The 13639-nt window shown below is 43.9% G+C and overlaps 2 protein-coding genes across 4 annotated transcripts in view; one reads left to right on the top strand and one right to left on the bottom strand.

Annotated features, from left to right (window-relative positions):
* Nucleotides 1-1562: 1562 nt before the first annotated feature.
* Nucleotides 1563-6628, top strand: DEGS1 (delta 4-desaturase, sphingolipid 1). Its single transcript, XM_005488493.4, has 3 exons — nt 1563-1747; nt 2509-3251; nt 5401-6628. The coding sequence occupies exons 1-3, from the start codon at nt 1666-1668 to the stop codon at nt 5545-5547; spliced, it is 972 nt and encodes a 323-aa protein (XP_005488550.1). The 5' UTR covers nt 1563-1665; the 3' UTR covers nt 5548-6628.
* The window catches only part of NVL (nuclear VCP like), a 49935-nt gene continuing 38960 nt past the window's right edge, over nt 2665-13639 (bottom strand). For all 3 annotated transcript variants that reach the window (XM_074536831.1, XM_074536832.1, XM_074536833.1), the window contains exon 23: nt 2665-12330. In XM_074536831.1, coding sequence (XP_074392932.1) covers nt 12286-12330 — 45 coding nt within the window. In that variant the 3' untranslated portion in view covers nt 2665-12285. The remainder of the gene's footprint in view (nt 12331-13639) is intronic.

Raw genomic sequence — 13639 nt, 5'->3', positions numbered from 1 at the left:
GATGGATAGCAGGGCTAATATTTGAACTCCAACCAGAAGGGAACGCTGTCAGAAGTGTTACATGTGGTGTTTGCAGTGCAGCTGAGTGAAACACTGATGACCCCGAGAATTCTGCAGTCAGCTGCTGCACTGGCAACCCCAAAGCTTCCTGGTTTATTGTGAAATGGTCACTGACCAAAAAGTAAACCTGGCAAGGCCACAGAGCCTCGATGCAATCTAGGCATCTGCTTTGCCCCTGATGCTGCACCAGTCTGCACAGTTCAGATTCTGTGACTGAGGAGAGAAAAGCTGAGCAAAACCCTTCCTGTGTCTCACCACCTTGCTGCATTTTTCAGTTCTAAATCCCACTCTAATGTGCTCTAATTAAAATGCATGCAAACCAAACTATTCACAAAAGTGCTGTTTTATAGATCCTGTGCTTTGCCCACTGCTTCACAGAATTGCAGACATTGAATTTCCCCTCCAATAGCCCTGTTGCATGTGGGACGAGAAGCTTGTAGGCATGAGCCTTTTGTACTCGTTATTACTAATAAATTTAAAGTGATGAATCATAACCTTGAGATACTAGTACTACCTGAAGAGATAAGGCATAATTTACTTTGTGATAATAGCCTCCATTGTTTTTATCACTAGTGCTGATTTAGATTAATTTGAGTGGATTTTTGATCTACTGATGTAGATTATTATGAGCAGATAACTGAAATTCCAACAAGTGGTAGTTCAACTTCTACACAGGGCAATCTTTCTCACTGAACTGCCCACAATCAGCGTTTTATGACAAATACATGCAGTGAGAGATTAAATGGAGCTAAGTTCTTACAGAGGAGTTTGCCAAAGTTCTTCAAATATCTTACCACAAAAAGGGAAGGAAACGGAGACTTTGCTACAGGCATTTGGAGTTGGAGTTCAGTACCTTTAGGCAAGGGCCTGGAAGCACGGGGTCAGAGCAGGACAGCTGCTCACGAGAACGCGGGGTTATGACGGCGAATGGCTGTTCCCAGTTCTGAGGGCTGCCCCAGCCCGCTGTGAGGGCTCCCTCCTCCTGTCCTCTTTGAGGGCTGTTCCTGTCCCCCGCTCTGACGGCTTCTCCTGTCCTTTCTGAGGGTTGCTCCCGTCCCCCTCTGAGGGCTCCTGTCCCGCTATGAGGGCTGCCCCTGTTCGCCCTGAGGGCTCCTCCTGTCCCGTTTGAGGGCTGCTCCTGTCTTCTCTGAGGACTGTTCCTGTCCCCAGCCCTGAGGGCTGCTCCTGTCTTCTCTGAGGACTGTTCCTGTCCTCTCTGAGGGCTGTTCCTGTCCCCCTCTCTGAGGGCGGCTCCTGTCACTTTCTGAGGGCTATTTCTCTCCGCTCTGAGGGCTCCACCTTCCCCGCTCTAAGGGCTCCTCCTGCCCGCTCTTAGGGCTGCTCTTGTCCCGCTCTGAGGGCTGTTTTTCCCCGCTCTCAGGACTGCTCCTTCCCCGCTCCCCGAGTCCCTCAGCGCCCGCCCCGCCCCACCGCCAGGGGGCGCAGCGGCGGCGGGAGCGCGCCCAGTAGCGGGCGGCGGCCAATGGGCGGCGAGGGCGGGGCGGGGGGCGTGGCTCCGCACCGCCTCCGCCACGCTATAAAGTGCGGTAGCGGGGGCTCAGCGCAGCGGGCGCGCAGCCGGTGAGGGAGTTTCTCGCTGCCGCCATGGGGAACACTGTGGCCAGGGAGGATTTCGAGTGGGTCTACACGGACCAGCCGCACGCCGACCGCCGCAAGGAGATCCTGGGTGAGGAGCCGCCGGCTGCGTGGCGGAGCGGGGGGGACGCGCACGGGCACCCCACAAGATGGCCGCCCTTGTCGGGGGGCGCCGCGGCGCCCCGGAGCCTCCCGGCGGGGCGGCCGGAGCCGGGCCGGGCCGCGGACGTGGGGGCGGGAGCCGGGAGCCGCCGCCTTGGCGGCGCTGGCGGGGGAGGGGAAGGGAAGGAGCGGGGAAAGGAGCGGGGGGGGCGGCCGCCTGCGGGGGCCGAGCCCGAGGCGCGGGGCGGCGGCGGCGGGCCGGGCTACCATCCCGGGCGGCGGAATAGCAGCCCCGGTTCCCCGGTGGCCCCGCGCCGCTCCCTGCCCGCGGGACGGCGGTGCTGGGGCCGCTGTGCGCAGAGGTCACCGCGGCAGCCGCGTCTCGGCCGGGGCTGGCGGATAGCGGCGGCGCTGACAGCGGGGCTGGGGCTGAGCCTTCGAGAGCCCTTGTGAATTACCGGGGGGGTCGTCGGCTCAGAGGCGTTTCCTTCCTGAGGAGGCTGATGCGGTGCTGGTGCTTGCCATGTACGTGTGTAGTTGCTGAGCAACGCAACAGTGCTAAAATGACTTGATTGCAAATGATTCATTATAGCAGTAAGTATCACAAGTGGAAAGGTCACGCGGTTTAGTTACCTTTGCAGACAATTCCTAATTGGGACAAAGGGAGGAAAAAACTGTCATCTAATTGGGATAGTTGGCTGTGAGGAGAGCTTTGAAATAACTTTCTTCATTTAATTTTTTCCCATCTAGCTAAACATCCAGAGATCAAAGCATTGATGAAGCCAGACTACAACCTGATCTGGGTGGTTGTGCTGATGGTTCTGGCGCAGCTGACTGCATTCTACCTGGTTAAAGACTTGGATTGGAAATGGGTTGTCTTCTGGGCTTACGTTTTTGGAAGCTGTATTAGTCACTCTATGACTCTGGCTATCCACGAGATCTCCCACAACAGTGCCTTTGGCAACTGCAAAGCCATGTGGAATCGATGGTTTGGAATATTTGCCAACCTCCCTCTGGGTCTCCCCTACTCCATCTCCTTCAAGAGGTACCACATGGATCACCATCGGTACCTGGGCGGGGATGGCATCGATGTGGACATTCCTACCAACTTCGAGGGCTGGTTCTTCTGCACCCGGTTTAGGAAGTTCATATGGATTGTTCTTCAGCCCTTTTTCTATGCCATTAGACCTCTCTGCATAAATCCTAAACCCATTAGTCGACTTGAAATAATCAATTTATTGGCTCAGCTCGCCTTTGATGTGGTAATATATTATTTATGGGGAGTCAAATCCATTTTTTACATGCTTGCTGGTTCAGTACTTGGTCTTGGGTTGCACCCAATTTCGGGACACTTCATAGCTGAACATTACATGTTTTTAAAAGGACATGAGACCTACTCCTACTATGGGCCACTTAATTTGCTCACTTTTAATGTTGGCTATCACAATGAACATCATGACTTCCCCAATATTCCTGGCAAGAGCCTTCCACTGGTAAGTTAACTTCTAAGGTTATTACTTTTTCTTAAATTAAGGTCAAACACTAACAGAAGAATGGAAGTTGGGAGATTAAAACCAAAAAGAAACCCCACAATATAAGTTGAGTGATAAAGGAGATAATTATTAAGCATTTTAGTGATAGCCTGAACAAGCTTCCAGTTTGCTGCTGCTCAGTCCCCTTCCATAAAAGGAGAGGGGAGGGAATGCATATCTTGTGCTTTGCACTAACTTTAGCTTTCTGTAATTACAGCCTGTCTTCTGAATTCTTTGTAAGTATGCAAGAAACTAGTTAAGAGGTTGTAGTTAACTCTGGAGGTTTGTTATCTCTGCCATTGAAATGTTAAGGACAGTATTGTAATGTGTGCTTATCCTTCAGCCTCTTCTGTCAGGGACATCCTCTGGTGGAGGAGGAGAGAGGGTTTGAGGTCCTGTTAATGTTTGTTGTACTGCTGACAAATGTTTAATAACTTCTCTAGTCTGCAGCACTTCAGTTTCCTCTGGCAAGAGCCTTTGACCCCTAAGTAAGTATCAGCTGTATGTTGGCAGTGTAGGACAGGCAGAAGGAAGAGTTTGAAGGCAGGACTTAGACCTGTCATGCCTGTATGAGTAGCAGAGGTGAAGTTCTCCTGCTTGAACCTTTGCTTCTTACAGCAGGAGCTTCTTTCTCACTGTATCGTGTTTCCCAATTGAAGAACAGGAACACAGGCTTCAGGGTTACACCTGAATCTTCAGTTTTTCATCAGACACTAAATTTGCAATTTGACAGCAGCTGTGGTGTTGGTCTCACAGCTCTGGTATTGCATTTGGCAATAGTGAGACCTTGTAAGATCACCCTCTGCTGAAGTCCAAACTTGATTGGTATTTCTGTTGAAAGTGGTGGAACTGCAGTTGAAATAACTACACCAGCACTTTTAGCAGGGCAGGTAGATCATGCAGTTGGTTTGCTGAGGCTTTGTGTGGTCTTCTGTGTTTTTTTTTTTTAAACCTAGATGATTGCTTTTATTAATAGATTTTAATCTTTCAAATGCAGTGGAAGTTGCTTTAACTCACCTTTGATATTTGGGTCTGTGCTGTGAGCCAGCATTTCACTTCTTGGGTAGGTACTTTAGCTATAAGTAGGCTATGAATTTTCCCAGGTATTTAATTCTAGGGGTAGACACCCAGTTCTGCTGCAGGACTCATAATCCACAGCTCTGGTAAGAAAACAAAGCCCTCTTTTGGAACAGTGCAGTTAATTTGATTGGATTGGGCTGCTGTGCTGTGTGCTAAAAATCCCTGAGTACTGAACACTTGATTCCTCAGCACTGCTGAGCTGAGAGTTACTACTGTTGAGTAAAAGAACATTGCCTAGGTGCTCTATTTTATAGGTGTGATGGGTCACAACAAGCTTTGCCTTCAAACCAGCCATGTAAATACCTCAGGTTTGTTTGCTGCTTATATAGATTGATGTTATTTTTTGGACTAAAGCTATGGAATTTTGTGAAGAATCCTTTTTGTTCTGGTCATGTTTTTAAAGGCTTTAAGTGGCTGGCCCTAAACAGCAGCATGGGCACCTAAATGAACCTGCTGCTCTCAGTTTAAACAGTGCTCTAGTTAACACGTGGAACTGAGAACAGTCTTTGGAAGTAGTTTCTATTCATTCTTTGAAGTCTGTCTTCAGAAACAAAGTATTCCTCAGAAATAAAATGCCTTTTTTCTTCTGAGTACCGAGATTTGAAGCTACAAGTAAAAATAGCTGTGCTAAACAGCTCTTCCTAGAACATAAAACATCCTTTTACTGTTAGTTGTGTATCTGTGAGTCAGCACTGAGCTGAGTCACACACTTTCAATAGCAACCAAACCACTTGCTTGGTGAGCTCCATCATCCTGTAGGAAGCACGGTGAAGGAACTTTGGAAAGTTAGCTGAGTTTGTTCTGGCAGCTCCAAAAACTTCACAGCAGATTTATTTAATAGCTAAGGAATTGCTTTTTTCCTTCACGGAATGTTTGCGTTGTGGCACGAGTGGCCTTTCCTGTGGGATCGAACTTCTGGAATGGAACTTGCTGTGCTGTTACACATTACCAGGTTACACACTGAGGGCTGTAAAGTTGTCACAAGTGCTGTTAACATAACCAGTAAATAAACCTCATATCTCTCCTTCAGGTGAAGAAAATAGCAGCTGAATACTATGACAACCTGCCCCAGTATAACTCTTGGATAAGAGTACTGTATGACTTCGTGATGGATGACACAATCAGCCCATACTCACGCATGAAAAGGCAATTAAAGGGTGAAGTGAAGCAAGATTAAACTTCTGGCAACCAAAAAACTCTGAAATGTCTGCTTGCTTTAAAGTGGCTGGTATAAAGGTTTCCTGCTAAAGCTGTTCACCTGTGTCCTGAATTAAGATGTCCAGCAACATAGCAATGCATCCTTAAGGATTTTGTAGCAGACTCCAACCAGCTATAACATTCCTCACAGTCCTCAGATTTGTTGGTTTAATGTGTCTCTGTTTGCCTAAGGATCAGTGTTATATGCATTAATGCAAAATCACTTTGTTACAGAATTTACTTTGGTAGGTGTTAAATTTATATAAAATGTCTGACTCATAGCAGTTTAAAAGTTCTCAATGTATTATACTGCCCTCAACATGCTATTTAGATGGTAGTTTTAAAATGCTGTACTTACCTGTTAATTCTAAACTAACATGATTTGTTAACTTAAACATTCTGTTGAAAATGTTTCCAAACTGATGGTTGGAAGAACTAAATTTGCACAGAATTGTTCAGTCTGCTTTTGTTTAAATATGTCATCTAAAGCAATGCTTTAAAGTTCCATCTTTTCTACTGAGAGTACCTTAAAGGAGCAATCTATCAGAATGAAACTGCTATCTTTGAGATGACTGATGTGACTTCTTTGTTAAAAAAAACCAAAAAAAGGTGGGGAATTCACAGGTATTGCCAACTCCAAGGGTCCCCCCTACTGCCTGAGCTGCTTCTGTTGGCATGTAGAGTGAGCAGTGGCATTTAGGTAACTTAATAAACCTGATCTGGGGTTTCATGTTGGAAAAAGTCTTGTTTAGAGAGTTTGGGGGTTTTCTGATCTTTGAAGAAAAATCACTACCATGTTACTATGGCTTCAAATATAAATATTTACTCTTACTGGGAAATTTGGTTTTTATGGGAAAGTGAATGGATGAAAACAGATACTGTTTTGGCAAACAAGTCTAGCTACAGCCCCTGACAATACTGCCTATTAGCACATTAGTCATTTGTGTACACAGAAAGGTTAAATAATCTGGTTTGGTTTTTTCCCCCTAAACCTACAGTACCCTCCATAAATACTTGTCTTTCTTATATATTAAAATGTGATCAGAGGTGGTGTTGTCAAACTTCCTGCCTAGGAAATTTTTCATTTGGAACAGAGGGACATGCTGCACAGTGAAGAACCTTTCCATAACTCAGCACAGCAGATTTGCCTTCTTGGCTTTAAGCAGTCAAACCTGGCTACAAATTACCCTCAAATCTCAAATGGTGGCTCTGTGTATGTTCTTCATTAATCTGAAAGAAGGAATCTGAGGAAGGTGGAAGTTGTAGCTGCTGTAACTCAATTTGAGATGCCTTCAGCTCCTGTGTTTTGGGGTGTTTTTTTGGGTGTTTGTTTTGAAAAGGTGAGTGCCTGAAAAGATTGTACTGGTACCTCTTAACTCGACTGTGGTGCTGTTTTAATGTGTGTTTTGTTTAAGTGTGGGCCCTTATCTGTGGCTAAACAATAGAAGTGGTATGAAAGTCTGCCAGCCACCCACAGTGTGATTTCATTATGCCCACAACCTGTAAGGTAGCCAGTGCATTGCTCGGGGTAGAGTGTAATGTCAAATTAGAATTTGTCCAGTATTTTTACATGTAATTAAAAAGAAAAGGTTAAAGTAATACTGGGTGAATTTTTGATTGGTCCTCTTATGCTGAAGGACTTAAGCTTTAGAGAAATTTTGTGTTTCTAAAGCAGATTTGAGACCTTTCTATGGAATGGTGATATAGATGAGCTGTAAAGAATAATTGCCTTTCCTGCCTATGCAGAGGAAAACTGACTTGGGTTGAAATACTTGTAAAGGCTTAAGAAGCTGCAAACCAGTTTCTTTTTAAGCCATTTAATATCACTCTGTTTTTTAAATTATCTTTGGTGTTGATGATTTATTCATAGCTGGATGAAGGATGGAAAGTGCCTACCAAGTTTTATGGCTAAGAGCTAAAGTTAAGAAATTCAGTTATCCTAAATAAATATTTAAGATAAGCTGAGTTCAGAGTAAAGATTTTATAGGTAGTTGTCTTAGTTACCTACTTAATGGAATTCCTGCTTTTTAAAAGGGCTGAAGTTGCCATCTTTCTTGTTTAAAATTGCAATTTTTGTTTTAAGGTGTTCTGACTATGATTTTCTGTCCCAACTCAAATTATAAATACATGATTTTCACTTCAGGAGGTACTGAATGGTGCAGAATTCTGAGGGAGATACTGTGCTTGCCATAACCTTTCTGCTGCTGGGTACCTATTGGAGAACAAGTTACTGTATCAGGTTAATCTGAGCTAGTGAGATTGAAGTTTGGATCTAAACAATGCTCTGATTCTTGCAAGCATTCCTGTGTAATACATAAAATCCTTAGCAGCCACCTCAGTGGTAAGAACTGCCAAAGCAGAACATTTGAAAGGTAACCAGCATTGTTTCCTCTCTGAAAAACAGAAGCATTTCTGAACCACTAACTAGGACCAGCTGGCCCTACTTGACTGGTTTGGTGTATTCTAAGTGAACAATGAATTTAAGTTCTATGTCATGGTGTTTACTCCAAAGGCATGACATAGAAATATGAAACACTAACATTTAAGAAAAAACCAAATATGAACCAGCTAGTTATTGGTTTAAGGACCTAAATAGTTTTCATCAATACAATTAAAACATACCTGGCAGAAAGCTGTTAATATAATCTTTGAAACATTTTATCTGAAAGTTGGAGGGAACTTATACTAACTGGTGAAGAACAAATTAAACCTAAAGAGCATCAAGAACCCTGACAATGGTTTTTTTTAAATCTATTCAGATGGAATGAGTTAACTTAGGTGTTCTACATGTTTATCAGGGTTTGTTCCATTCAGTTTGTCAGTTTGGAAAACACCTCCTTTATGTGAAATCAGTCAGGAATTTTAACTGTCACCCAAGGATTTTAGTTGCAGTTAGATTGTGCAGAGCTCTGAATCTTCAAGGCTTTTAGAATAACCTGCAGTGTTCAGAATAAAATAAATGTCCTTGCATGGTTTTTAATGCTCCCTGCCCCCAATTATCTGGAGCTGCTGAAGTGGAGTCAGTAGTGCACCCTGGAGTGTGATTGTGCTGGGCATTAGTTTTCCCACAGGACAGGCGTGGGTCTGCTCCTCTTTCAGAACAACCCTTGCCTCTGGCATTCCCCACTTGCTGTGGAACCTGTCTGTTCCCAACATGAACGTGCTGAATGGCTGCATCTGTGTCTGCCTGCAGAGCAGGGCAGGGCTTCCTCCCTGGAACAGCTGGGAATTCCAGCTGTGGGCTCAGAACTCCACTAAGTGAGCAAAGGTCTCCAGGTGTTGAGACAAGGATCTGGTCATGGCTGGTGGCCACTGTCAGAGCTGAGGTCAGTGGCTCACCTCTGCCTCCCTGACATTTATTCTTCTGTCAGATGCAGTGGCATTCCACAGCAGAGCCTAAAGATGTTTGTTCCTTACTTAATGATGAGGTTCAGCAGTGATAACATCAGTGCTACAGACTGCAGGCTGCCCTGCTGTTGGACTGAGAGGAGGAAAGTGACTTTGAAGCAGCAACCTTGTGTAAGTAGCTTGGCACAGCTTTTGGAAAGTGTGCTCTTTAATTTGGAAGTCTCAAAAGACTTAGAGCAAAGCAAGTTCTGCTGTTCAGCTCGCTCATTGCAAGGCACAGGAGGCACTTCTGGGTCTGCCAGCATTGCTTCTGCAAGCTCCTAGGAAAGCAATCTGATAAATAGGTGTGTCTGAATCATGTGGATCTGCCTTTGGCACAGCAACCTGCAGCTCCATGCAACTCTCTGTTTTCTCTAGCAAATCTTCTATTTCACAATCAAACCTGCAGTGGGATACAAGACTTGAGTCAGAACAGAGATGTGGAAAAAGTTTTCTACTGAGCCTAGAATGAAGACAGCATTTTTCTTTTCTCTTTCTGACAGTGCTCTGCACTGCCTCTGCCCCCATCCATGCTTATGTTAGCACTTACTGTGCTCTGGGACAGGCTCATTCTTGTGGTGTTGATATGTTGCTAGCCTCAGGAAAAGGGAGAGGAGAATGGCATGATGAACAATTTCTTGATCTTGTCACAACAGAAACAAGATGACTGGAGGCAAAACCTCGAGGCATGTCTGCTAGGAGGGGTGGTAGCTGCCTATGCAGAACAAAATATTTGTCTCTATTGGGTGAAAAGGCTGCTTCCTTAAAGCAGTTCTCATTTTCTGTGTACAAAGGATCATTGTTGTTTTAGTGATACATACTATAGCCTAAGCAGAATTTCCCACAAGGAACAGTGTGGGTGCAACACTCCTGTGTGAGCAGGCAAATGGAATTCAGCTGCCTACCCTGCCTGCTCCTTGCTGCACATGGAGCCCAGCTGAGGTAAGCACACAGGATATGGACACTTGACTGACCTGGCTTTTTGTCCTTCCAGCTTGACTTCAGATTTTCTTGTGCATTCAAACCCTCCTGCACCCTACTTCCTCTATCACCTTGATTAATAAACCTGTTTTTTTCTGGCACTCTTAATAAGACTGTAGTGCTGTTACTGCTCCTTGATGTTGTCATCTCATTGCAGGGGTTCCACACTGCTGTCTCCTTATCCCAAGAGCTCCAGACCTCCTTGGTGTTTCTCGTGGGCAGCTCCTCAGAGCACTGACTCTTTCTTCTTCACAAAGCAGCCACTGACTCCAGTTCCCTTCTCACCCAGCCACCCCACTCCTTTATAGCATCTTCTTCTCACTGGTTACAGCTGTGGCCTGGTAAAGTCAGGCCTGCTCCTAATCTTTGATAACTGGCCCAGCTGCAGCTCCTTAGGGCTGAGATTACTTTCTACACTATCTTTATTTTCTTACATTCTATCCCCCTACACCTTGATAGCATTTCCTCCCTTCTCTTGCCTTTCAAGCCCTACTTTGCTTTTTTGCTCCATACATACACAGGAATATCATCATTAAAAGAAAGGAAAATTCTCAGGTGGGTATGCCAGGACTTGAGGACTCCATTCTTGCTTAAGGTCATCATCTGCAGCTACCCTCAGGTATGGTGGCAGGAATCTTCTCTGTATATCCATAAAGGAGAAATCACTTATTCTTGTTATTGTTCCACTCAAGTGAATTGAGTGTACCATTATTATTATACTGTTGTAGTATTATGAGCTGACTGAGAGAAATGTGTTTGTGCAACCTTGAGAAGAAAATGAAGCTTAGGGAGAGAACTTAGGGTGGTTACAAAGATGGAGGGAGAGTCCCTTTTTTACAGGGGTGACATGGAAAAGATGAGGGGTAAGGGGTGCTTCCAATTGGAAATGAGGAAAAAATATTCCACTCGTTGCTTGTTCTCATTGTGAAAAATCTCCCCAGAGAAGTGGTGGATTCCCCAATGGCAGACACTTGTAAGATTCAGCTGGATAGGGTGCTGGGCCATCATGTCTAGACTGTGCTTTTTGCCAAGAAAGCTTGGACCAGGTGATCATTGAGGTTTCCTCCCAACCTGGTATTGATTGAAAATGATGATGTTTCATCTTGGATTTCTGGGAATCATAGCTGAAGCTTCAAGTCTGATTTACAATTAAAAGCTGAGGCACATCATCAGCATCTGCTTTAGATCCAGGGACTTAATTTGTTAGTGTGATGAGTCAGGATTTGAGTCACTTAGGAAACAACTTCCCTAGCAGAGGGAGGGAATGTTGTCCCATGTTGAGCAAAAATCCCAGTGGTAAGAAGAAGCTGCCATGATCATCAGTATTTTTAAAATGCAAGTCTGTGATGGTAAGTTACATCTGATAGCCTTCAAACATGTACCTTTGGGGAAAAAGGTGCAGCAAGGTTTCTTGTTAGCTGGCAATTCTGAGAAGAATTTAAGATGTAAGGTACTGTTCTCTATCAAGGTCAGTCTTGTACTTAGATCTGGTTGTTCAGGGTATTTGTTTAAATGAATTCAAGCAGGAGATTAAATGCTGCTTACAAAAACTATTTCACTGGGGTTTCTCTGGGTTTTTCCCTGAAGGCTTGAAGGTTTCATTATCTGTCACTTTTCAGTGTTTTGTCTTAACTTGGATGCTTCCCAATTTTGAAAATTTATCTGTTTAAGAAAAATAATTAAGCACCAGCTTGTTAAGTACCTCTTAACTCAAATGTTTCCTAGTTTGAATCATAGTATCATAGCACTTCTCCAATTTCCAAACTCTACTCTCTCCTAGATGACCTCCCAGCCTGCCATCTGTGGGCAGTTTATTTTGGTGAGGTGGAAGGAAGCTGTTAGTAGCTCAGAGTAGCTGGCACACTCATGTGTCACTGTCCTTGGAAAATGCATCATTAATGGTGTGATAACATCCAGTGCAGCACTTTCCCAGCCTACTTTCACAGCTTCTTTCAGTGTCCTTGTTCTGGAAAACAGCAATTTTCTCTGGTGGTTGAAAACAGCTGTTTGAGCAGTGTAAACAGCTGGAAGGGTTGGCCTGTGCCTCAGGGATTTCTGATTCAGGGCACCAAATAGATGAGAAGGGTGTTAGCTTTTTAACACTAAAAGCATTCATTTGGAAAATGTAAATGGTTGTAAGAAGGAAACATGTATTGTATCTTTTATTCTGGAGACAGTTAAATTAAGGATGCTTTGGAGCAGTAGCTTGTGATGATCATTTTTTCAGGTATAAAAAGTATAAAAAATTGAGAGAGATTTAGTAGAGCTTCTTTCCAACTTGCCTCTTGAAAACAGGCACTGCAGAACTCTTCACCAGTGTAGCGTCTCTTTTGGGAATTGTCCAAATGTATCACCTGCACAGTGACTTCTGCAGCTCTTCATACATTATTTGATCCTACCAGTGCCAAGAGAAGAGGAAAAATACCTCAGACAGTGGTAAAAAATTACACAGTATTTAAAAGTGACTTTGTTTATTATTTAAGTGAAACAAACCAGCTCTATGAGTCACTAGCTGCATTTTAAAACATTTACAAACAAAAACCTAAAGAAGGCAAACCTCCACTACTCTGGCTCACAAATGAGGCTGTCCAGGGAGAATTACACTGGTGTGTAATTCCCAGAGGCCTCAGGCAGGTTCTCACAGTTCCTGTCGCCATGCTGGCTTAGATGGCAGCTCCACTGAGGAGGCACTGCCCTCCTCACCACAGGGGCTGCTGAACTGACACTTTCCTCTCCCCTCTAGTTCTGCACCACCAACAAACAGGATCAGCCTTTGCTGGTCCTTAACCCTTTCACTGGTCACTCAAAATGAGAGCTCTGAGCAGCAGAATACTCCCACTGAAATATCCGGCTTCAAAAGGTGATGTCTGCCCACAGCTTAAGGATTTTTTTTGTTTTTCTTGAGTCAACCAATTAAACCAAAACCAGAGAGGTGTATGGGATAAAGACGTAGGTGCACTAGATCAGTAAGATGCAGCTTTTTTGCCTTTTTTAAAAATTTTCCAGTGTCATAGCAAAGTCTGTAGTTTTTGTCAGACTGAATTTGTCTAGCACATAGGAAGCAGCAGCTGGAAATGGGAGATAAGTGTCTTGTATTGCAAAAGATATTTCAAAATATCTAACTGACAAATCTTCAGATGAATGTAACTGAAATATAGGACTCTCAGATATGTGATATTTAAGCTGCCTTTGAGATGCAGAATAACATTTTTGGTTAACCAGAAGGAATTCTAATACTTAACTGCCATTGCCATGTTAGAGGAGATGTTTTAAATTTTTGTGGCTGTTTGTTTAGTGATTAGCAAAGGGAAAACAACAGCCAATATCATCTTTAAAGGTTCTGGGAGCCACAGATTACTTTTATGAAAGGTCACTGACCACCAAAACATAATAAAAATGAAAGGAAATCGAAATAGTTTACTAACTTCTCTCTGGCTAGTGCTACATGTGAATACATTATTGTATTCTGGCTGCAGTACAGCACACTCTTGACAAGACATGGAGACCTAGACATAAGCTCTGCAATAACAGCAATTCCTATATATTAACTTCAAAATTATAGTAATTAACATCACTGAACAGCTTTTCTTTCAGTTAAAAGGAAAAGGGCATAAGGAAACATTTACAACAAACTTCCTTGACAAATCCAAACAATGAAAAGAGTGATGAGAAATAACTGAGATCATAAAGTGTGTTTTGTGTCC

Source organism: Zonotrichia albicollis, chromosome 3 (genome assembly GCF_047830755.1).
Source record: "Zonotrichia albicollis isolate bZonAlb1 chromosome 3, bZonAlb1.hap1, whole genome shotgun sequence".
Taxonomy (NCBI): Eukaryota; Metazoa; Chordata; class Aves; order Passeriformes; family Passerellidae; genus Zonotrichia; species Zonotrichia albicollis.
Note: the sequence above shows the minus strand (reverse complement) of the source record. Positions and strands in the feature narration are given on the sequence as shown.